This window comes from Acipenser ruthenus, chromosome 12, assembly GCF_902713425.1.
Source record: "Acipenser ruthenus chromosome 12, fAciRut3.2 maternal haplotype, whole genome shotgun sequence".
NCBI classification, from domain to species: domain Eukaryota; kingdom Metazoa; phylum Chordata; class Actinopteri; order Acipenseriformes; family Acipenseridae; genus Acipenser; species Acipenser ruthenus.
In genome coordinates, this window is record NC_081200.1 from 13,811,473 (window position 1) to 13,834,653 (window position 23,181).

Genomic DNA, 23,181 nt, shown 5'->3' on the forward strand with positions numbered 1-23,181 from the left:
GGTGCAGGACAGACGAACAAACACGGTGAGTACAAACAAAACACTTATATTTACGATCTTATTTTACTCCTTCTCTCTCACCCGTTCTCCACTCTCTGAACACCTAGCCATGAGTGACTAAACGTGCATCTATTTATACTGTTTGTGCTGGGATTCAATTACTAATTAATTATTCACTTGAATCCCAGCACGTGAATTCATTACGTGAAACCCCGTGTTCACATATTATATTTTAAATGCACGTGCGTGATGTGCAATCCCGTGCCTAAATACAAATATACACTTTTTAAATACACGTGAAACACAGACCCGTTTATATCCCGTGTACCAATGACTATACACCAACATTAACACACGCACGCAACACACAAATGCACACAGGGACGGGGCACTTTGCCACAGCCACACACACACAAAGCAGCTTATTATAGAAAGAACACACCTCAAAACCTCACACATGGAGACTACAGTGCCCAATTTCACTCTACTTTCTAAATTACTGAAGCTCAGCCATTCATACATCTCTATGACCAAGAATATACCAGTATGGTACTGAAAAGCCATGTGCCCGACAGTTGTACTCAACAAGCCTGCTAATTATTTCTTCAAATGTCATTTCACACACAAAGCCACAGAAGTTAAAACATGTTACTGTAACAGGAAAACAATGGTTTCATTTCCTGTGAGGACTTTGGCCAGCAAAAGTAAATAAACCCATATTTTAATGAAAAGAAAATGTAGCCTACAGTACATCACCGGGCATGGCTTTAAATACACAATTAGTGCTTTCAGTACATCTACCATGAAAAACCATGACCTACGGGAAACAGGGTTTTTTTAGAAAGTCAAAAACTCGACAAAGACAAGTCCAAACAGCCAAAAGTTTTGGCAAAACCCAGAGGTCACACAAAATCAAATCAATAAAGTGTAGGTGCAAGGGCCGCTTGACAGCCACAACATACAGTAATTGGAAAAGTGGTTCTCTAGACAAAAGTAACACTCTGAAGTACATATAGAACACCTCCACTATATTCCACTGTGTGGGATATAACAAAGATGAATCATCATCATCATCATCATTCTACACAGCTGAACTTACCAATGTCCTGAAGCCAACAAAAAAGCCAAGTACATCCTTCTGTAAGAAGATGGTTTCTTTTACCAGCTGGGTAAATGATCTATGTTCTAGCGACTCTTGTAGTAATAACCAGATACTGTAGTAATACTAAAAGAAACAATGCAATTCTTTGACAAACAATGCAACTCTCAGTCCCTTCAATGGCAAAATTATTACCACAGGTTTCAGTGTATTAGACAAGCAGATTATGCTGAAGATAGACAATCCATATTTAGTTTTTCATACTACCAAACCCTCATTTAGGTCAATAGATAATTCAGTCAGATAAATCATTATTTTCTTCTTATCCTGTGATGCTCTTAAGAGGCAGTAGTATTTCTACCATAGTTGTTGCATGTTGATGTCTGCCTATTTCTGTATCACTAGTTCTAGATTTTTTTTCCCAGTCTGAAGCCACTGTTCTCTCCAAAAAGGCAAACTACTTACAAACAGTGACAAATTCCATCAAAATAGACTAAACTGACCTGGACTTTAGTATTCTGGAATCATCTCTGTAAAACGTTTCTGAGTTAACTCCTCATTTTACATAAAATCCCCAATAGGTAGACACATCTCTACCTCAGCAACGATCAGCAAAAATAGCTTATTGCTTTTTACTATGTGGCAGACCAACCCTTTCACCAAGGAAAAGGCAACTCCCAAGCCAGTGTTCCAGGAAACATGCTGAAATCTTGTAATAAATATCAGAACTCATGGTAGGAAAGGAAGGAAGGTCAATAAACTAAGACAGGGTGTTTTGATGAATTGAGACACTGTGTCAGCATGCCAGCCCCTTACTCAGTGTTAATTAATTTCCCTCAAAAGGACACAACTAAACACTTTCTCCAAGTTCTGGTGATACAACCCCACTCTGTGGCGCACCACCTTCTTTCCCCACTGGAATACAAAGAGCACACTGTGGCCGGTCCTCCGTCTAATGGTTCCTGTGGGCAACAAGTGGGTCGGCAAGGTCAAAATGAACTTGACATCCCCCCCACCCCATGCTGGCCGACCTCATGAATCACAACAGTTGCTGAGTGTACAGCAGTCATGTGCGACACAGTGATCTCGTCTCAAGGAGAGCTTTCAGTTTTTGTTTTTTTTACCACAAGTCATTGTTTACATTACCTACCCAGGCTGCACTACAGTAATTGACTGTCTAGTGCTTGTGAAAACAGATGGTTTCCATGGTACACACAGAATAAACAAAATATCATTGGGAAGCAGCTGATAAAAATGTCATATCTTTCATTGTGTCAACCTGTAGGAATCATGAAACAATTTTGTGAAGACATCACTTAAAAAATTCCTAGCCTGAGTGAAAATGAGAAGGTTGTAAATTGTGATTTACAGGTGCTTCATGGACACGAAAACACTTTACTGTGGAATTAATTTAGTTAACTATATGATAACTTTATTTAAATCAAGAGCTGCCGTGAAGCAGAAATCCAGGGTGGGATCATTATGATTCTGTCCCTTGTTGATTGATATGTACTGTACCAAAGTAGAGCAACACAACAAGGTAGCAATCAAATAACATTAAATGAAAAAAAGGTCAAATGGACAGTTCAGCTGTCTTTTTTGAATTTATATCACAATACAGTAAAATGTCATAGCCATTTCCTCTGGGTAAAAATAAAAATTGGTATAAAAAATCAAACAAATACTCTTCTCTCTTAATCTACATGTATATTACCTTTTTCTTTTTCAGATGGAGCTGTACAAGCCATGTCAGTTTGGGTTTTATAAAAGTGGCAGCCACTGATACTGGATATAATAAAAGGTAGTAATTCACATTTGCAGCTGTCAAACACATTCTGTGAATGTCGTGTGATGCATGACACTAATTGTACTGTGTATTGTATGCATTTGTATTCAGAATACAACAGGCTTATGAAAATTATGATATCAGAGGAATTCATACCACAGGTGTTTCCAACAAGTTTATCTGTGGTTTCAAGAAGGTTGAACCTGAGGAATAGCTGTTTTTTTATCCTAATAAAATTATTTAGAACTGCTGTACATATCCAAGAAATGTTCTTCAATTGTACAAGTACATTCATAGAGTAAGTACTACTAGGAGGCTGTGTGGTCCAGTGGTTAAAGAAAAGGGCTTGTAACCAGGAGGTCCCTGGTTCAAATCCAGCATTTCTTTAAAACCCTTTACCTGGCTTTAAACTTGTCTGGAGAATCCTAAGTGCTAGGACTGAACAGCCTTCCTCATTCCATTCAAATCGTGTGACAATATGACCTTGCAACTCTTGTTCCCGTACATCATTTGAATGAAGTGATGAAGGCTTTTCAATCCCGACGCTCAAACCAAGCCATGTAAAGGCAGATTTCGAGAATTTTAATAACTTAATAGTGGAGCAACAGAACCATTCAGAATGATTGTACACATCATAAACAGCATTTGAAGCTACTAAACACCAAACAAATATTTAATCAGGAATACAATCTTTTAGGCTTGTGGTCACTTCTTTATGCTGTAGTAAAGGCAGCACTTGCCTGGCAGTATCATAGAAAACTCTTTCACCGTTTATTTACAGACAGCTGATTAGTTTAGGAGGGCACTTCCTCGCTGTAGCTGTTCCTAACCAAAGTGCCTCCCAGCATTTCCCTGCACCACTGTGGTTCGTTTATCAATATCTTGGGAAAAACTGTTGGAACAATGAGCCAAATGTATCAAGCACTAAACACAAACATGCCATTTGAAATCTGAAAGGAAAATCCAACTGTTAATGTAACACTGGTAATAAACACTTAAATCATTGCTTTACCTCCTTAAATTAACCCTCTGAGCTGTTCCTTTGTATCGAAAGTTAGATTTTTCATAACAAGTGTTATAAAATCACAACTTGGCATAAAGACAACGAGTCAATGCTAAAGAACATGTGCTGTCAATCTAAAAAGATGTTCTGCACATAGTAATTTGCTTTATTCAAAAGAAATGTTGTCAGTGTTTATTGTGAACTGTCATTTAAGAATAAAAAGACTTTGTTCAATGTGTGCCTTTGAAACTCATTGGTGGTGACGGAAGCTCTACACACTATTTAGCTTGTGTTACTTTTAACACTGACTTGGGGAATGCAAGCTTGGGAGTGCCTGACTCTCATGCACCAACTTACTGGGGATCTTTGCGCCTTTAGGAGACGTAAGCATCTTCGGTACGTCTGACACCTGAGGTCATCTTTTTTTTTTATCCAGTAATTAACAAGCCCACGTATAGAGAAAATCATTTCATCACTATGGATTGGAACATGTCAATTGATTTCTACTTAGCCTTCATTGTCATTTCAGTCACAAGACAGAAATAATGCCTATTTATTATGTTCCATCGTCTGATTCCAAAGAACGATTCTAGAATGCTAAAAAGGAAGTATGATAAATGTACAGACGATAAGCTTTAATAGATAAAGAAACCACAAGCCCAAACCACTGTTATATACATTCAGTCACCATTTCCAGACATAATCATTCAAGTTTCAACAATACTAGTTCCCGAGACATGTAAAAAAATGCAAGTGTGACAAGCTCTTCAGTATCTCACCGTGGGGGGTAACAATTATCTCAAAGTCTTTCACATTAACAGAAACAGTAGATCTATTGAAAATGCCATTGAAACATTACTGGTAATTTGAGGCTGTATCTTGACACACTCATTACAGTAGATGGAACAATTATAGAATGTGTCTAATATGCAAGTGTAGATGCAATTTTCTTGTAAAAGCTTTTCATAGTAAATTACATGGGCCAAGTACATATGAACTACAATTAACTACAGTTAAAATGTCTACATTCATCAGATAATAGAGCAGCATTGATCTATGTATAAGTAGTGCACTGATCAATGTATTAAACGTATATCCCAGCTTTTCATTAACACAATGAACACATTAACTTCTATTTCATTTATGTGTAATCAGAAGTACTGTGAATCCACGTGCAATCAAATTATTTTACAGTTGCTAGTAACTAGATTAAGTTATTATTTATTTGAAGTGCAAAATGAATTACTACTTTTTTCAAATCAATCAGATTTTACCAGCATAATATACAGCTATTAAACAACAATGTATATGATGTAAGCTAGATTTCTGTTAAAGCTTTGTTAAAGCAGGAAACAATATATACTGTTTATTATTATTATTTATTTCTTAGCAGACACCCTTATCCAGGGCGACTTACAGTCGTAAACAAATACATTTCAAGAATCACAGTACAAGTAATAATACAATTAAGAGCAAGATAAATAACATGAATACAGCCCTACATAGGATTGGATACATATGGAAACAATGAAGAAAACATTCTAATATTGTTTATGATTAATGTTTTAAAGCACAGGGGAACATGTGGAGTGTCCAAACGGGTAGAATCTCTCCTAACCGCTCAGCAATTGTCAAAAATATCCATGTCAAAGCTAAGAAATAAATAATAAAATATAGATGTCAGCTTTAGTGATTATACAGTAGGATGTGTGCCGTGTAATTCCATTATCTATTCAATAATTATTCAAAATCTTTTCCATTTGCACTTAAATGTGGTGCGCATGCAGTCTATCACACATTAATGGTGCAGTGTATCATAAAAAAAGTATGCACACTCTAATAGGGCTTCTCATGATGGCTTTGTATTTGGTGACAAAAAAATCCCATTGTTAGGAAATTAAACAGAATGAAACATCCTATTATTCCATTTTACACCCTTGTTTAGAGCAGCATATGATGTAAGTGTGACAATTAGTTAAGCCAGTCAGATGGGCAGTCTTCATACACCCCGAGATTACTACATGATGCACTCAATAAGTTCTGGTCCTTAGCAAAATTTAGTAACAGAGTCACACGCTATATATGCACCCCCTGCGGGGAATAACAATCTTTGACCATTAGGGTAGCAGCCACACATGTTGTGCACTATAGCATCAGCAGCAAATGAAAGTGTATATGCAGGCTGTGGAAATGAAACTCTCAGTCAAGTAGACAGTTCTTTCTTTAATGCCTCTATCACTCCCCTCCTCTATCACTCCCCACCTCCCTCCAGAGCTACCGTCCTGTCTCCCTCCTACCCTTCCTCTCCAAAACCCTCGAGCGGACTGTACACCGCCAGCTCTCTGCTTTCCTGTCCAACCACTCTCTGCTTGACCCTCTCCAATCTGGCTTCCGCTCTGCTCACTCCACTGAAACCGCCCTCCTGTCTGTCACCAACTCACTTAAGTGTGCCCGAGCTGCCTCTCTCTCCTCTGTCCTAATTCTCCTCAACCTCTCTGCTGCCTTTGACACTGTTGATCACTCTATTCTACTATCATCTCTTGCTGACCTGGGGATCTCTGGCACTGCTCTGGCCTGGTTCTCCTCCTACCTCTCCAACCACACTTACCAGGTAACGTGGCGTGGAGCAACCTCCACACCTCACCCTCTCTTAACTGGAGTCCCCCAAGGGTCAGTCTTGGGTCCTCTCCTGTTCTCTCTCTACACCCGCTCCCTGGGCCCCCTCATCGCATCCTATGGTTTCTCATACCATTTCTATGCTGATGATGCTCAGATTTTCCTTTCCTTCCCCACCTCTGACTCCACCATCTCCTCCCATATCTCTACCTGTCTGTCTGCTATTTCCTCCTGGATGCACTCGCATCACCTCAAACTCAACCTCTCTAAATCTAACCTCCTTTTCTTTCCCTCCTCCTCCCCCTCCTCTGATCTCTCTATCTCTGTTCCTCTGGAATCTACCACACTCTCTCCCTCTTCCTCCGCTAAGAACCTCGGAGTCACCCTGGACCCCTGCCTCTCTTATTCCCAGCACATCTCCACTCTGGCACGCACTTGCCAATTCTTCCTAAGCAACATCCGAAGAATCCGACCCTTCCTCACCAACTATGCTACCCAGCTCCTGGTCCAGGCCCTGGTACTGTCCCGCCTCGACTACTGCAACTCCCTCCTGGCTGGCCTCCCTGCGTCCGCCACCCGTCCGCTCCAGCTCATCCAGAACTCTGCTGCCCGCCTGTTGTTCTCTCTGCCTCGCTTCGCCCATGCTACTCCACTACTCTGCTCGCTCCACTGGCTCCCGATCACCACTCGCATCCAGTTCAAGACTCTTGTACTAGCCTACAGATGCCTTGACCAGACTGCACCCAGCTACCTCCAGACCCTCATCTCTCCCTACACCCCCACTCAACCTCTCCGCTCCGCCTCCACTAGAAGACTAACTCTACCTCCGCTATGCTCCCCTGCCTCCAGAGCCCGCTCCTTCTCCACCCTTGCTCCGCAGTGGTGGAATGACCTTCCTACAGATGTCAGGACTGCCCAGTCCCTGACCACATTCCGGCGCCTCCTTAAGACTCACCTCTTCAAACAGCACCTGTAGAACTCCTCTGTTTGTATCCTGGGACACTATCACCCTTCATGTAAATGTGCTTTATTTTGCTCTTATCTTCCCCCTATCTTACTGCATTTAACCCTGTACTTCAGAATACTGTAATCTGCCAAGTGTTTAACCTGTAGTATTTTGTATTTAATCATATCCTTATGTAACTATCACTATTTATTCATATCCTGATGTAACTATCACTATTATCTGCTGTATTATTGAATTGTGGTTTGTCACACTTGAACAAAAGTTATTGTATTTCTTGCTCTTATTGTATTGCTTGTATTGTAACACTTGAAATGTATTTGCTTACGATTGTAAGTCGCCCTGGATAAGGGTGTCTGCTAAGAAATAAATAATAATAATAATAATAATAATAATAATAATAATAATAATAATAATAATAATAATAATAATAATAATAATGTCTAGAGTCTCGACATTGAAAAGGACACCTCCGTCTGTCTAAAACAAAAGAAACCTCTCATTCTAGTACCCAGATTTCATGATTATGTCTCTTAATTTGGGCAACAAATATTTATTTACTTAAACAATAGAAAGAATGAATACATATTAGAAATAATGTGAAAGGCAAAAATGCACTGCTGTGATGTACAGGTGCAATCCCTGGGAGAATTAAGAGCTGTATCCCTCAATATACTTTTATGGTGACTATCCGGAAGTACCCATGTTCTAGTCATGTTTGTTAACATTTTAATTTATTTTAAATATGTACTTTCCTTACACAGTTTAAAAAACACAGTTAAGGCTTCATTACAAGCCCCCTAAAATAGAACATAATCTGTCATGTATAACCTCCTACTGCAGCAGAGTGACATGCACTAAGTTTAAATTGTATTTATGGCACCACTATCCTTATAGCTTTTAAAAGGTACCAAATAACAAAAACGATGATACAAACTGTTATCCAAAAACTGTTTTCTTCACCATACTTGTTCTTTATTTGGTATATTTTAAAAGCTGCTATAAGGATAGTGCCCAATCCTGTTTTAAGAGGAAAGGAAGCTTGTGCCCTGATAACTACAACTCCTTGTAAATAAACTTAAGTTACTTCTTTCTAATGGTGACCTTCTATTTTATTGCATGTCAAATTAAATATGATTTCTGGACATCATAAACTTAAAGACTAATGCATTTTCTGTGCAATATATTGCAATATGGAGACTATATTCTCTTAAAAGATATAAACCATGCACCGGAGAACTTACTCTGTACACATGGAAGTGTGCTAAAAAAGGAATTGATTTCTTGAGTTTATCAAAGCGATGCATCCTTGCTGGGCAGTGTAGTCTTGCAAGTACAGTTTTATATATATTTTGATGTTTTAGCTCTTGCTATGAGAATTGAAAGAGCTCAGGCCTGAGAATCCCCACTGATGATAGTGAGCTCTCCGATGGTTCAAATGGAGAAGTCAGCTCAGGATACATGAAGCGTACTTCCACAAAATTGATCCTTCCTTCCACAAACGTTGGTAAAATTTCTCTGTCAACCATTTCATGTAAGCTTCTAAAACTAAAAACCTGTCTGCTTTGATAGTTGCATTCCCATGCAGCTGAAAAGAGCCAAAAGATGACTTATTTTCTTTAAACAAATCCAGACTCCTTAAATATTCTTCTGGTTCTAAGTCTGTAGTTGCAACACCCACTTTAAACAGTCACAGACTTCTGTCTGGCTCTCCCTGTAGTTTTTTCCTCAAGTTTAAAAGGGAGCCTGCAGAGTATGTTGTTCCTACAATTCAACTATCCAGTCCACAATGGACTATAAATAGAACCACAGCCTATTCTTGCCTTTTCCCTTTTGAGACGAGATCTAGCTTTTGATCTAGAGGGGGAAAAAAAATAAAAAATATCGTGCCCGTTATGGAGGAGCTTAAGTGTTACTTCTTTTAAAGAGCGTCTGTCTGGAGCTGTGTGGTTTTGTATTCTCTGCATCCAGCAGTCCCCAACTGTACTGTAAGTGTCCCGTCCTGCAGCCTGCCCAGCTTTGCTTGCTGGTTAAACAGAGACGCTATGGTATTCGGATGGAATAGTATTTGATCAGGAGCCAAGAGGTCAGATTTAACTGCAGGATGGGGAGTTCGTTTCCTGTGGGCCCCCTGATGCTGGGATCCTAACAAGTTTTCTCTCTTCTCTCTCTCCCCCAACCCTACACAACACTTTGTTTTTCCTTGTTTTGTGTTCTTCATGCATTTTCAAATGTGGTCTTTATACAAAATAATGTAATCCTGGTTTTATTAAAAGGAGGGTACTGTTCTTGAAACAGCTATTTGTAGAGTTCATTTGTTGTTTTTTGGGTTTTTTTTACATGCTTTTCTTTATCTTCTGTTCAAATAATTTGTAATCTGGATTGCTGAATAAACAGTACATGTAAGTTCCTACAATAGTCTACTTAACTACAATAGGGCAGTAAAAAAAAATTGGAGGTCATTGTATGACTGTGGCAAAGCTACTGTACAGTCTTTCTTCAAAGGGCATGTCAGCCCTTACACTAAAACTCAAACACATTAATGTACTTTGCTTTTGTATTTCAATGTATTCAAATTTGGCTACACTGCCTGACCACTTTATTAAGACCTGTACCAAATGTCAGGTTGGGCCTAGGGATGGGAATTTTAAACGTTTAAAATGTATAAACTCTAAAGAAGTGGTTAAACGTTGAATAATATGCTAGACGTATAATCGGTATTAATTTTAGTAATTTATCATCCTATACAGTCAGTCTGTCGCGTATCCACCTACTCTGTTGCCACAGTAAGGGTGTGACAGGGTGCTCGTGTCACGTGTGTGGGTAGCCACTGCTTAAGCAATACAGAGAGACAAGGGAGGTGGAGTTGAAACGCCAGCACAGGCGCACAGGATTTATTAATACAAAAATAAATAAACAAAGGGGTCATGTGATGTTACCAGCGATGGTAACACACAGAGGACACATACAGCAAGCTGTACAAAATACAAAATAAAACACAGTACAAAAACTACAAATAAAAGGTGCCACACAGGGTGAGAAGCAGCCTTATTAAATGAGACGTTCCGCTCCAGGAACCTGCTACACTACGTAACCCTCGCTATACATCACATGGGATCACTATTCCCTAAACTAACCTACTTATGAGCCGGTATTCATACCACGACTCCTACTTCTTCATACGGCCTTGGCTGGGCATTGCCTTCACAAGCAACGCTTGCAGTTTCAGGGTTGCGTAGCTGTCGTTCCTGCAGAGCGGACACTCTCCTCCTGAGTATACGCAGCTCCCCTCTGTAGCATGGCATTGCAGTCGCCCGGAATGATCTCCAACGGATGTTTTTAAACTGACGGACACTCGGTCGAGACCCGCCCACCAGCTGATTGAGGACCGGCACAGCCAATCATCCACTGCCCCTCCTCTCAACCAAACCCAGCAGGCAGCAAAGTCTCAAACGAGCGCCCATCTGTAAACAATCAATTAATCGAACAAATAAACTCCAAAATGCACACACAATAAACCCATTTCCCCATATAAAATTACAACAACACTAATTTCCATATGTGCCGGGCAATTGCCCTGCTACAGGCGGATATTATAAAAAGGAAGGGATTTGGCAATTGCCTCCAACTAGCTGGGTTGGGTTTTATTCTCGGTCAATCTGGCACTTCATTGGTGCACTCTGTTTTTCATGCTATAGTAGGCGTGGTATGATATCCAGTCCACACGGGTAAGAAAGTTAATGACAAGTGTTTCTGACATTTGTTTTATATTTTTTTTTAAATAAAATTGCATCTCTAAACACAGGAACGAGGTGAAGTCAGGTTTGGAAGTATTTTGATGAACCAGATGAAAAATCTGTGGTATGTAAATAACTATGCCAAACAAAATTGCCGTACCACAAAAACACGTTCAATGCTCACCATTTGAAATGAAAACATCCATAATAAACAAAACGTTCTAGATGGCGACTGACGTTTATTTAGCCCCTACATCCCTGTAAATAGGTATAACACGATTTTAAAAGGACTTTTTTTTTTCAATATTAATTCAGAGAACGCGTAAGTGTAAATACATTATGTATCGGCTTTAAATTTACCAGTACACTTTTACGCAAATCATTTGTTTTTTTTTTTTAAATCCTTCATATCTATGTCATTTGTCAACAGAAGGGGATATTAAAACATATACAGTATATATTTCCCGTTTGTGGCACTGATCCCTGAACAGCAGCGTTAATATAGTAATGTATTGGCACCTGTGCATTTTATTATTATTATTATTATTATTATTTATTTCTTAGCAGACGCCCTTATCCAGGGCGACTTACAATCGACTCTGTAACACGTGTAAGCTGTGTTTTTTTATTATTATTATTTGTTGTGTTTTGTTCTTTGAATACAATAGAATGTAAAACAAAAACAACAAAAAAGGGTAGTTTTGTTTATTCACTTTGTGCCCACAGAGTCAGCACAGGTACATGTCAATAGAGCCGTACAAATACAAAGAAAGACATTTAGTACTAAAATAATAATACAAATGCTTTTAAAAAGACCAAATTCCCATTGGGCTTTTTTTTTTTTTTTTAGATTCTATTGATTTTTTAGTATTACTTGCAGGATCGTTATAAGATCGCTATAAGATCGTTACCTTTATTAAAAATGTGAATCTACCGGTTAATCAACTAATGCCCATAAATTAGGCTAACCAATCAAAAATTTGAATCGAGTGACAGCCCTAATTTCAATATATACCTTGGTGTGTACGTGTTGGAGGGTGTCTCGAGAGATCTATTCATCAATTAATATCTCATGCAACATGCAGCGCTTGCGTTGTTCAAGTTCATACCAAACTTCCCAAAAAGGGAAGATGCTGAAGTCTCCGTCATGCTTCTCAAACCATTTGTGCACAATTCTCACATGGTGGATGTACAGGTACATAAATATGCAATACTATAAGAACATAAGAAAATGTACAAATTAGAGGAGGCCATTCAGCTCTTCTGTGCTTGTTTGGTAAATCTCAAAGCTTTATTATCACAGATTTTACTCTGAACATTGGGCCCTAGGGATGAATAGGGATTATATGTACAGTACTTCATACTGTAACAAACACTTCATATGTTTTCCTTTGGTTTACTGCTTATTGCACCAGGAATCATAAACTTGGGAGTACTAGACTAAAACTTTAGTAGGGTCTTGATTCATACATTATTACTCAGAGTGAAGGATGGCGGCCAACATTGTCAGGACTAAATAATATGATGTTTTGTTTTTACTTTATTTAGACACAGATGTTGATGGTTCCACTCAACTCAGATTTAAACTTGCTCATGAAAAACAATCTGCAAACAATTTTCACTTCCTGCAATAGGAATTAAAATGGAAATTCCATTTACTGTAATGAATAGTTGTTTAAAATATATATATATAATCTCTGTAAGTCACCTTGGATAAAGGCGTCTGCTAAATAAACACATACTATATACAGTAAATATGGACTGGAGAGGAGGGCCATAGTGGAAAATGATTGCCCCACGGGAAGACTACTGTTAGTCTTCCTGAGGAGCATTTAATTTTCCACTATAAGCCGAGTCTACAGTACATATTTAATATATGAATCAGTCAAGAAAATAAGTGAGGCAAGGCTGGATAGTAAAAATGACTTTATATATTTTGTATAAATATTTCTGATACAGCATAAGTAAATAAATAACAGAAAATGTTTTTGAAGTTCATACCGCATAGTTATCAATGTTTTTTTGGCATACAGCTATCCGTCTGGTTTGCCGCCTGCTACATAATACAGTTTAAATCCTGGCCATCATATTTGTTTACATCGTCGAGTTGAATTTGTTTGAATTTCAGAAAGTCAGAAAAAAGTAACGGTGACGTTTTAATCACCATTTTAGTGTTTGGAGCATCTTTCTTTTGTACTATGTTTTGCGATTCATTTTCTGTTAAGTCTAGGGCTGTGTTTGAAGGTTTGTTCGCTAGCCAGGAATTCAAAGATAGTTTTAGGTTCATCAGGTGTGTTTTTTTTTTGTTTTTTTTTTTTTTAATTTTTTTATGTGTATTCATATTATGTTTCATATTATTATTAGTATTATAGTAAAATGTGACTGACAACCTGCTTGGAGCGGTGACTGTTAAATAAACCTTTGTTTTACCTCAGTCCGCTGCAGTTGGTGCTGCTGCAATGCAAGCTTACCGTATATATCACAAGCAGACTCAATTACGTGTATTTTTATTTAAATTATTAGAACATGATTACTGTTCTATATAACATATTTTTAAACTACATGTGAACAGTTTATTGATTCCATGTATAGGGAATATCTGTAAAATAAAAGGATTTTCAATCAAGCATAAACAAGTAGGTATGGTCACTAGTAAATTATGCGAATTAGTACCATTGAAGGTTCGAACCTTCCTACTGTACTGTGTTCCGACCTTCAAAAGGTCAAAATGTACCCGTTGCAGACCTAGTTAAGTCACAGAATCGCTGTTCAGCATTTATTTTTACATTCAGCCATTTTCTCTTGTTGTGAGAAGTGGAGATGAAAGGCGTTCCGTTCGGGACTGACAGTGATGTGAACCAATCACATGTTAGAGGGAGACTATTGCCAAGTGGTGTAAGGATTAGGGCAATAGTTCAATCAATTTTTGCTCCTTTGATGAGGTTTTAACCCTTTTCCAAGCACTGATTCATATATATATATATATATATATATATATATATATATATACACACACACACACACACATACACACACACACACATATTACATATATATATATATATATATATATATATATATATATATATATATATATATATATTAGATAGATAGATATAGATAGATAGATATATATAATTTATGATGACTTGAACACCAAAATGTAACATAACACCATAACTTTTAAAGCTTTGTGAATAGCTCTCAGCCATATTCTCAATGTAACTTGGCACATTTAAGTGAGCATGTATACTCAGCTGTTGTTTATGAGTATGGCTGTCTGTTTCTTATTATGAAAAAAAAAAAAACACAGATTGAAAGGATAAAAAAGGCCTGAATAGTCCCCTTGTCCACAAGAGGGAGCCATGAGTTGAAGGAAGTATATGTCCCATCTTCAAGCAGATTGAGAAAGAAAAAAAAACAACACACCACTTGAGCGTAACATTAACAGCTATCAATGGTCTGAGCTAGATTACTGTATTAGAAAAAGGCGAAAATAGGTTCCGACACAAAATACAAAAGGAGTAACACTGTGAATTTTGTGTAGGCATGACTTTTTAAAGCCTTTTGCAGTACAAATCAAACATGAGGAGAAAGCCCATATAAAAAAGCGTATCAACAATTTGGTCCCAATATTTTATTTTATTTTATTACACCCTGTTTTTCTGCATTTGGCTTCACTGTTGCGCCATACAGAACATTCAAAGAGTCCCTAAACAAAACCTTCTTGTTCTCTTGATTTTTGTTAATGAGTTGCATCTGCTAGTTTCGAGGCTCTTTGTGAAGATTCTTGCTCCACTTTGGTGCAAACTTCCTTCCGGAGCTCAAAAAACTGGCTTCCTGATTTGTCTACAAATACCTTCTACCACGATTAAGAAACTCCACCGTTTGAAACAGGAAATATTGCAGAAATCTAGTGTGACCGCTAACCATTTAAAAATCAACAGCCCAATATGTATTTAGTTTTCACAGGCAAATTCATTTCATATGCAACATCATAGATAAAATGTAAACACTTTTAATAAACATATACCTAGCAGATCCACAGTGCAGGGATAATGGGTTTGGGTAATACAACTGGACAAACTATAGCAATACCTTTTTTTTATTTTTTTAATTACTACACAGAGCTTTTCAGTTAGAAATCATTAATTAAAAACAGGGTTTATAAGCCTAGGTCAAAAGGCATCTTTCTGTAGAACTAAATATGTACTGTAATTGGTGTTTAAAACATGTTTCAGATGCATGTATAGTAGTAAATACAAACATACACACATACTTTGTAATGGAGACCTTCATTGAAGTCTAGAACTGTGGCTCCTTCGAATGTGGTGTTTGTTGCCAAGTGGGGGGCACTCTCTCCCCAGGGCCACAACTCAATCAATGACACCCAAGCTTGAGGTTACACTAATACTGTAGTTCCTCTCTAGTGTATCAATTTACATTGTGTTGACCTCATGTAACCTGTCAATTCCATAGCTCAACAAGCTACCACTGACCGGAACATTCTGCTATTGTGTGTATTTATAAACTAGGTGTACAGTACCTCCAAAGTCAAATATATCAGGGGTTCTCAAACTTTCTTTGCTGTGCCCATGTGGCGGGGTGACCCGCCCCTGTGTGTAGTTTGTGTTATATGTTGTATGTAGTGTGTTACTGTTGGTGTATATATATATATATATATTGGTGCACGGGATATAATGGGCCTGTTATTTTAAAATATATAGTTGTATTTAGGCACAAAGATTGTACAATCACTTTACATGCAGATAAAATGTGTATTAATATGTGATCACGGAGAGTGTACAGATTAGTTCACGGGATTCAAGTGAATAATGAATTAGTAATTGAATCCCAGCACAATTGTATATATAGATGCATGAAGCACTCACTCGAGGAGGGGTGTTCAGTGTGGAGAGAACGGGAGAGAAAGTCAGGAGTAAACTTTAATAAATAATTACAATTGCTATTCATGCTGGTTTTACACTAGCGCGATACTTGATTTATTTAGTATATCTCCAGTGTTTGTTTGTCTGTCTATTTGTTTTGGCCACTGCGCCGCTTTGTTTGCTCAGTCAGTGTTTGTTCTGTTTTGTTCAACTCTTTTATTTTGCAATAAACCGGTGCAACAGCGCAATTCACCAAATCACCTCGCAGTACTGTGTGTTCTTCCGGGTCTGATGTCACCACCACCAGCCAGCCTGTCCACAGCCCCCCTTTGGAAATTTGTCAGGCTGTGACGACCCCCCCAGTACGCTATCATATGAAACATAGGAACGCTAAATGAAGCATGGACATGCAATCATTATGCCTGCAGTCAAAGGCGCCAGAGCCTTTCTAAAAGTGGGTGTGGGGTGTGGGGTGTGGCAAGATCCATGGGTGGTGGGGTTGGGGGGTACCAACGTTTTTCAGGAATAAATATTTTATTTCTATTTTTAGCTAATATAAAATGCACTTTTATTTCGACCACACATCTCAACTGTAAAATAACCAGATTACAAAATGAAACCATGACATGATATTAGACCCACAGAGGTGGAAGTGTTTAAATCGACAGTAAGCCTGTAATTTGCGTTTCTGCTTCTATGTGAATTAAGACTGAATTTTGCCATCAGAAATGGAACGAAGCACCGACAACTTGCACATTGTATCGGTACAATCTACTTGTAGTAGACTCCTCTGATTTGTAAATAACGCCTGCTTCTTTAAGTTCAATTTTCAAAGTATGTAGACATTTAAGAAACACATGTTATTGTCTGAAAAATTTGCGTCAACTTATCGCAGCCAACAGGCAGTTGTGGGAGCTGGAAGTACAGTACTTGCAAACAAGTTTGGCAATGATTGTAGCAATAATCATAACATTGTCCAAGGATTGTGGCAAATAGAGAAACCGTGTGAAACACAAAAACCTTTATACACAACTATATACACAAACAAACAAACAAACATCTGGACACTTTAGTAAACATGGCAGGAGGTCTGGCTTCAAATTACACCATTTAAGAACATAAGAAAGTTTATAAACGAGAGGAGGCCATTAGGCCCATCTTGCTCGTTTGGTTGTTAGTAGCTTATTGATCCCAGAATCTTATCAAACAGCTTCTTGAAGGATCCCAGGGTGTCAGCTTCAACAACATTACTGGGGAGCTGGTTCCAGACCCTCACAATTCTCTGTGTAAAAAAGTGCATCCTATTTTCTGTTCTGAATGCCCCTTTATCTAATCTCCATTTGTGACCTCTGGTCCTTGTTTCTTTTTTCAGGTCAAAAAAGTCCCTTGGGTCGACATTGTCAATACCTTTTAGAATTTTGAATGCTTGAATCAGATCGCTGCGTAGTCTTCTTTGTTCAAGACTGAATAGATTTAATTATTTAAGCCTTTCTGCATATGACATGCCTTTTAAACCCCAAATAATTCTGGTTGCTCTTCTTTGCACTCTTTCTAAAGCAGCAATATCCTTTTTTTAACGAGGTGACCAGAACTGAACAAAATATTCCAGATGAGGTCTTACTAATGCATTGTAAAGTTTTAACATTACTTCCCTCGATTTAAATTCAACACTTCTCACAATATATCCGAGCATCTTGTTGGCCTTATTTATAGCTTCCCCATATTGTCTAGATGAAGACATTTCTGAGTCAACATAAACTCCTAAGTCTTTTTCATAGATTCCTTCTTCAATTTCAGTATCTCCCTGTGGCAATGTGCCCCGCCCCTGTGTGCATTTGTGTGTTATATGTTGTGTGTGGTGTGTTAATGTTGGTGTATTGTAGTTGGTACACGGGATATAATGTGGGTAATGAGCACAAGTGTTTAAAATGTATAATTGTATTTAGGCACAGGGATTGCACTTCACGTGCACTTAAAGTATTTAATAGTATGTGAGCACGGTGTTGCACAAATGAGTTCACGTGCAGGGACTCAAGTGAATAATGAATTAGTAATTGAATACCGGCACAACAGTATATATATATGCACGTTTTACTCACTCGGGGTTGTGTGTTCGGTGAGTGGAGAACGGGTGTGGAGAGGAGGTAAAAACTATTTAAAAGAAACTAAAGAAAATAACAACAACTGCTACTATGTGCTGGAGAACCAGCCCGGTACTTGTTTTGTGTTTAGCGTTCCATCCTGTTTGTTAGTATCTATTCGTTTTGTTTGTCTGTTTATTTTAGCCTCAAGTGCTGTGTGCTGTTTTCTGTTTAAACCTTTTTATTTTACAATAAAAGCACTGAGCACCGCCGCGTCTCAGTTTCACCTGCCACTACTGTCTGTCTGTGTACTCCTTTCTGGTCTGACGTCACCCCTACAGCCAGCCTGTTCACACTCCCATATGGTATTTATAATGCACATTTTTATTGCCTGTGTGCAGTACCTTACACTTTTCTCTACTAAATGTCATTTGCCATGTGTCTGCCCAGTTCTGAATGCTGTCTAGATCATTTTGAATGACCTTTGATGCCACAACGGTGTTTGCCACTCCTCCTATTTTTGTGTCCTCTGCAAATTTAACAAGTTTGCTTACTATACCAGAATCTAAGTCATTAATGTAGATTAGGAATAGCAGAGGGATCAGAGCACTGATCCCTGTGGTACTCCACTGGTTATTTCACTCCATTTTGAGGTTTCTCCTCGAATCAGTACTTTCTGTTTTCTACATGTTAACCACTCCCTAATCCATGTGCATGCATTTCCTTGAATCCTTACTGCGTTCAGTTTGAGAATTAATCTTTTATGCGGGACTTTGTCAAAAGCTTTCTGGAAATCTAAATAAACCATGTTGTATGCTTTGCAATTATCCATTGTCGATGTTGCATCCTCAAAAAAATCAAGCAGGTTAGTTAGACATGATCTCCGTTTCCTAAAACCATGCTGACTGTCTCCCAGGATATTGTTACCATATAGGTAATTTTCCATTTTGGATCATATTATAGTTTCCATAAGTTTACATATAATAGAAGTCAGTTACCTGGCTCAGTTTTGTCTCCCTTTTCGTGGATCGGTATTACGTTTGCAATTCTCCAGTCTGTCGGTACAAACCCTGTGTCAAGAGACTGTTGCATGAAATAACTAAATAAATAACTTTTTTAATTTCTTTGAATATTACTGGGAGGATCTCATCCGGCCCAGGGGATTTGTTTATTTTGAGAGCTCCTAGTCCCTTTAACACTTCTACCTCTGTTATGCTAAATTTATTTAAAACTGGATAGGAACAGGTCGACATGTGGGGCATGTTGTCCGTGTCCTCCTTTGTAAAAACTAAATCATTTAAGTAATCATTTAATATATTTGCAATATGATTTTGCAATTTATATCTCTTAGACATTTTACCTCATCCTTGAATGTTCTCTTGCTGTTTATAATATTGGAAACATTTTTTGGAATTGGTTTTAGCCCCCATTAGCAATGCTCATTTCTATCTCTCTCTTGGCCTTTCTAACTTCCTTTTTGACTTGCATTTGCAGTTCCTCTTTCTGTGTACTTTGTTCTTGGTCCCTTTTAAACGTTCTGGATATTGTTTTTAATTGATCTATTAAACCATTTGGGCAATTTTGTTTTCAATTTAGATTGGTCTGCTTTTGGGATGCAATTGTTTTGCGCCTCTAGTACTATATTTTTAAAAAACAACTTTTTCTGTGGATGTTTTCTGTATTTTACTCCAATCTACTTCTGTTAGTCTGTTTCATACCTTCATAGTTTGCCTTTCTAAAATTGTAAACCTTAGCTTTAGTCATTACTTTTGGGGTTTTGAAAAGCACTTCAAAACAGACCATGTTGTGGTCTGAGTTTGCCAATGGTTCTCTAAATCAAGGCATGCCTCCCCTTTAGTCGGTGCCTTGACAAACTGCGTTAGGAAGCAGTCATTTGTCATTTCCACCATTTAAATTTCGTCTGTCGTGCTCCCCACCGGGTTTTCCTATTTTATATGGGGGAAGTTGAAATCCCCCATTAGTATGGCTTCTCCTTTGCTACACACATTTCTAATTTCATTGTATAACAGATTATTTTGCTTGGTGCCTGAATTTGGCGGTCTATAGCTTCCCCCTATTATTATGCTCCTTGAAATTGTGTCCATTATTCTGACCCATATTGATTCTGCATTGTTTTTTTCATCCAGATTTAACACCTGGACTTCAAGACTATTTTTGATGTATAGCGCTACCCTTCCGCCTCTTTTTGTCTGTAACACCTATCACATCGGTTACTTTTTAGTGCAGTAGCTTCAAGTTCTAACATTTAGTTTCTGAGACTTCTAGCACTATACATTTAATGGCTATCTTACCTGAGTTGTTACCCTTGTTTTTATGTAGTCTCCCTTCTGTTTTTTGTTGATTTCTCCCCCCTTCCTTTCTAGTTTAAATGCTTCTGAACCTCCTTGAAGATCCTTTCTCCGAGTAGATTGGTTCCCTTTTTATTTAAGTGCAGTCTGTCCCGCCTACATAGATAGTTCTTGTTCTAGAATGTGGTCCAATGTTCAAGGAAGGTGAAGCCTTCCTGTGTGCACCACAATTTCAGCCATGCATTTAGATAATTTATTTCCAGCTGTCTGTATGGTCTTTTGACGGCTGTATCCCAGAAAATACCACAGTTTTGGTCCTGTCTTTTAATTTCCTTCTCCTGTTCATTCTAGGAGATTGTCCACATTCTCAGTGATGTGTGTGACAGAGGCTCCTGGAAGGCAGCACACTGTTGTAGTAAGGAGGTCCAGACTGCAAACTAAACTTGCTGTGTTTCTCAATATGGAGTCCCCAACAATCATGACCTCCCTTCGTTTTGCTGTCTGGCCAGCACTGTTAATAGGGTCCTGGATGTTGTTCCTTTCGTTCTTGATGTTCTAAATTTGCTCAAATTTGTTTGATTATTTGATTTCTGGTGGTTGTGTTTGTCTACATTTCTTTTTTTCCCTGTCTCTGCCTACCTGAACACAGCTGTTTTGACCCTCTTCTAGCTCCCTGTCAGTCTGTTAGGGGTGCAGACTTCCAAGAATTGTGGGTGTGCCAGCTCCTCAAGCTCCTGTTGCTGTCTCAATTCATGCAGCTCCATTTTTAACATACTTGCTCATTTAAGCAAGTGCTGGATTGTGCAGCACTTTACACACACTTGGTTTAGCTCTGCTGGGTTTTCTTGGATTTCCTACATCATGCAGGAGTCAGACTACTGGCTCGAAGGCCATGTTATTATTATTATTATTATTATTATTATTATTATTATTATTATTATTATTATTATTATTATTATAATTTGTAAGTTTAAGTTTAGTTTCTGCAGCTGTCAACCTGCTTTCAAACTGCTTCTAACTGCTCTGCACTTTTAAACAATGCACTTCTCACACAATGTCGCTGTAAGAACTGCTAGTTTTTTTGTACTGTAGTAGTTTTCTTTTTTTTTAATGGGAAAAGGGTGAAGTCCACGTGAATTGAGTAACCATTTCCAGTGTTTGTATTTTTGAGTTCTCAATTACTTAACTAAATCCTTATTTGAACTAATAATTCAAGTTCAAGTTACATATAAAAAGGTATAGGTAACCTGACATCTACAACTGTTTAATAGCTGAAAACAAGTAAAATGGTCTAATTAAGCAAATTATTAGTTCAATTAAGGGTTTAGTTAAGTAATTGAGAACTCAGTTGGAATGAAAACCAGAAGACACATGGGGTCCCCACGACCAGGGTTGAGAAGCCCTGCTCTATGGTCTTGTTACAATTTTTAAAGAGTAGCCTACTTACCCAGTTCTGCCCCTAGATGGGAGCAAACCTCTTCATAATACCAGAAAACAGTGACCAGATAATACTGGAAACTATCCAAAAGAATGACCTGCTAAAATCAAAGTCTCTTGTTTTAAGACAGAATCTAGTCACCATATGACAAAGCACAATATACAGTAAAGCATGTGTGACAATATACCAAACAGAATTCTAGACATTTACTGTAGTACCTGGCAAACATTTAAACCTAAACAATCCACATCCATAACAACAAAAAATAATAAATTCATTTAAAAACACATTGTTATCATTGGTACAAAAAAAATAAATGACTATTGAAAAATTGACTGAAACTTTAAATTTTATACACAGTGTCGCTTATAAAATATATAACTGACTCTCTGTCTGTCTGCCATCTCCTCCTGGATGCACTCGCATCACCTCAAACTCAACCTCTCTAAATCTGACCTCCTTTTCTTTCCCTCCTTCTCCTCCTCCCCCTCCTCTGATCTCTCTATCTCCGTTCCTCTGGAATCTACCACACTCTCCCTCCTCCTCAGCTAAGAACCTCGTAGTCACCCTGGACCCTGCCTCTCTTATTCCCAGCACATCTCCACTCTGGCACGCACTTGCCGATTCTTCCTGAGCAACATATGAAGAATCCGACCCTTCCTCACCAACTACACTACCCAGCTCCTGGTCCAGGCCCTGGTACTCTCCCGCCTAGACTACTGCTACTCCTTTCTGGCTGGCCTCCCTGCGTCCGCCACCCGTCCGTTCCAGCTCATCCAGAACTCTGCTGTTCGCCTAGTGTTCTCTCTGCCTCACTTCTCCCACGCAACTCCACTGCTCTGCTCACTCCACTGGCTCCCGATCCCCGCTTGCATCCAGTTCAACTCTTGTACTCACCTACAGATGCCTTGACCAGACTGCACCCAGCTACCTCCAGACCCTCATCTCTCCCTACACCCCCACTTGACCTCTCCGCTCCTCCTGCACTAGAAGACTAGCTCTACCTCCCCTACGCTCCCCTGCCTCCACAGCCTGCTCCTTCTCCACCCTCGCCCCGCAGTGGTGGAATGACCTTCCTACAGATGTCTGGACTGTCCAGTCCCTGACCATCTTCCGGCGCCTCCTCAACACTCACCTCTTCAGACAGCACCTGTAGAAACTCCTTTTCCATCTGGACACTTATCACTCTTCCTTAAATCACTTTACTTGCTCTTATCTGCTCCCTATTTTACTGCATTTAACCCTGTACCTTAGAGTAC

At 38.6% G+C, this 23,181-nt stretch overlaps 1 protein-coding gene across 7 annotated transcripts in view; it reads right to left on the reverse strand.

Moving 5' to 3' along the window:
* The window catches only part of LOC117416528 (activated CDC42 kinase 1-like), a 121,167-nt gene that overhangs the window by 37,523 nt on the left and 60,463 nt on the right, over positions 1–23,181 (reverse strand). For 2 of the 7 annotated variants that reach the window (XM_034027653.3, XM_034027652.3), the window contains exon 1: positions 8,713–9,617. The exons of 3 other annotated variants lie outside the window; for them this stretch is intronic. In XM_034027653.3, the coding sequence (XP_033883544.2) occupies positions 8,713–8,775 (63 nt within the window). In that variant the 5' untranslated portion in view covers positions 8,776–9,617. Of the gene's footprint in view, positions 1–8,712; positions 9,622–23,181 lie in introns of those variants that run through there. 2 more of the 7 variants (XM_034027648.3, XM_034027651.3) reach the window with 2 other exon arrangements.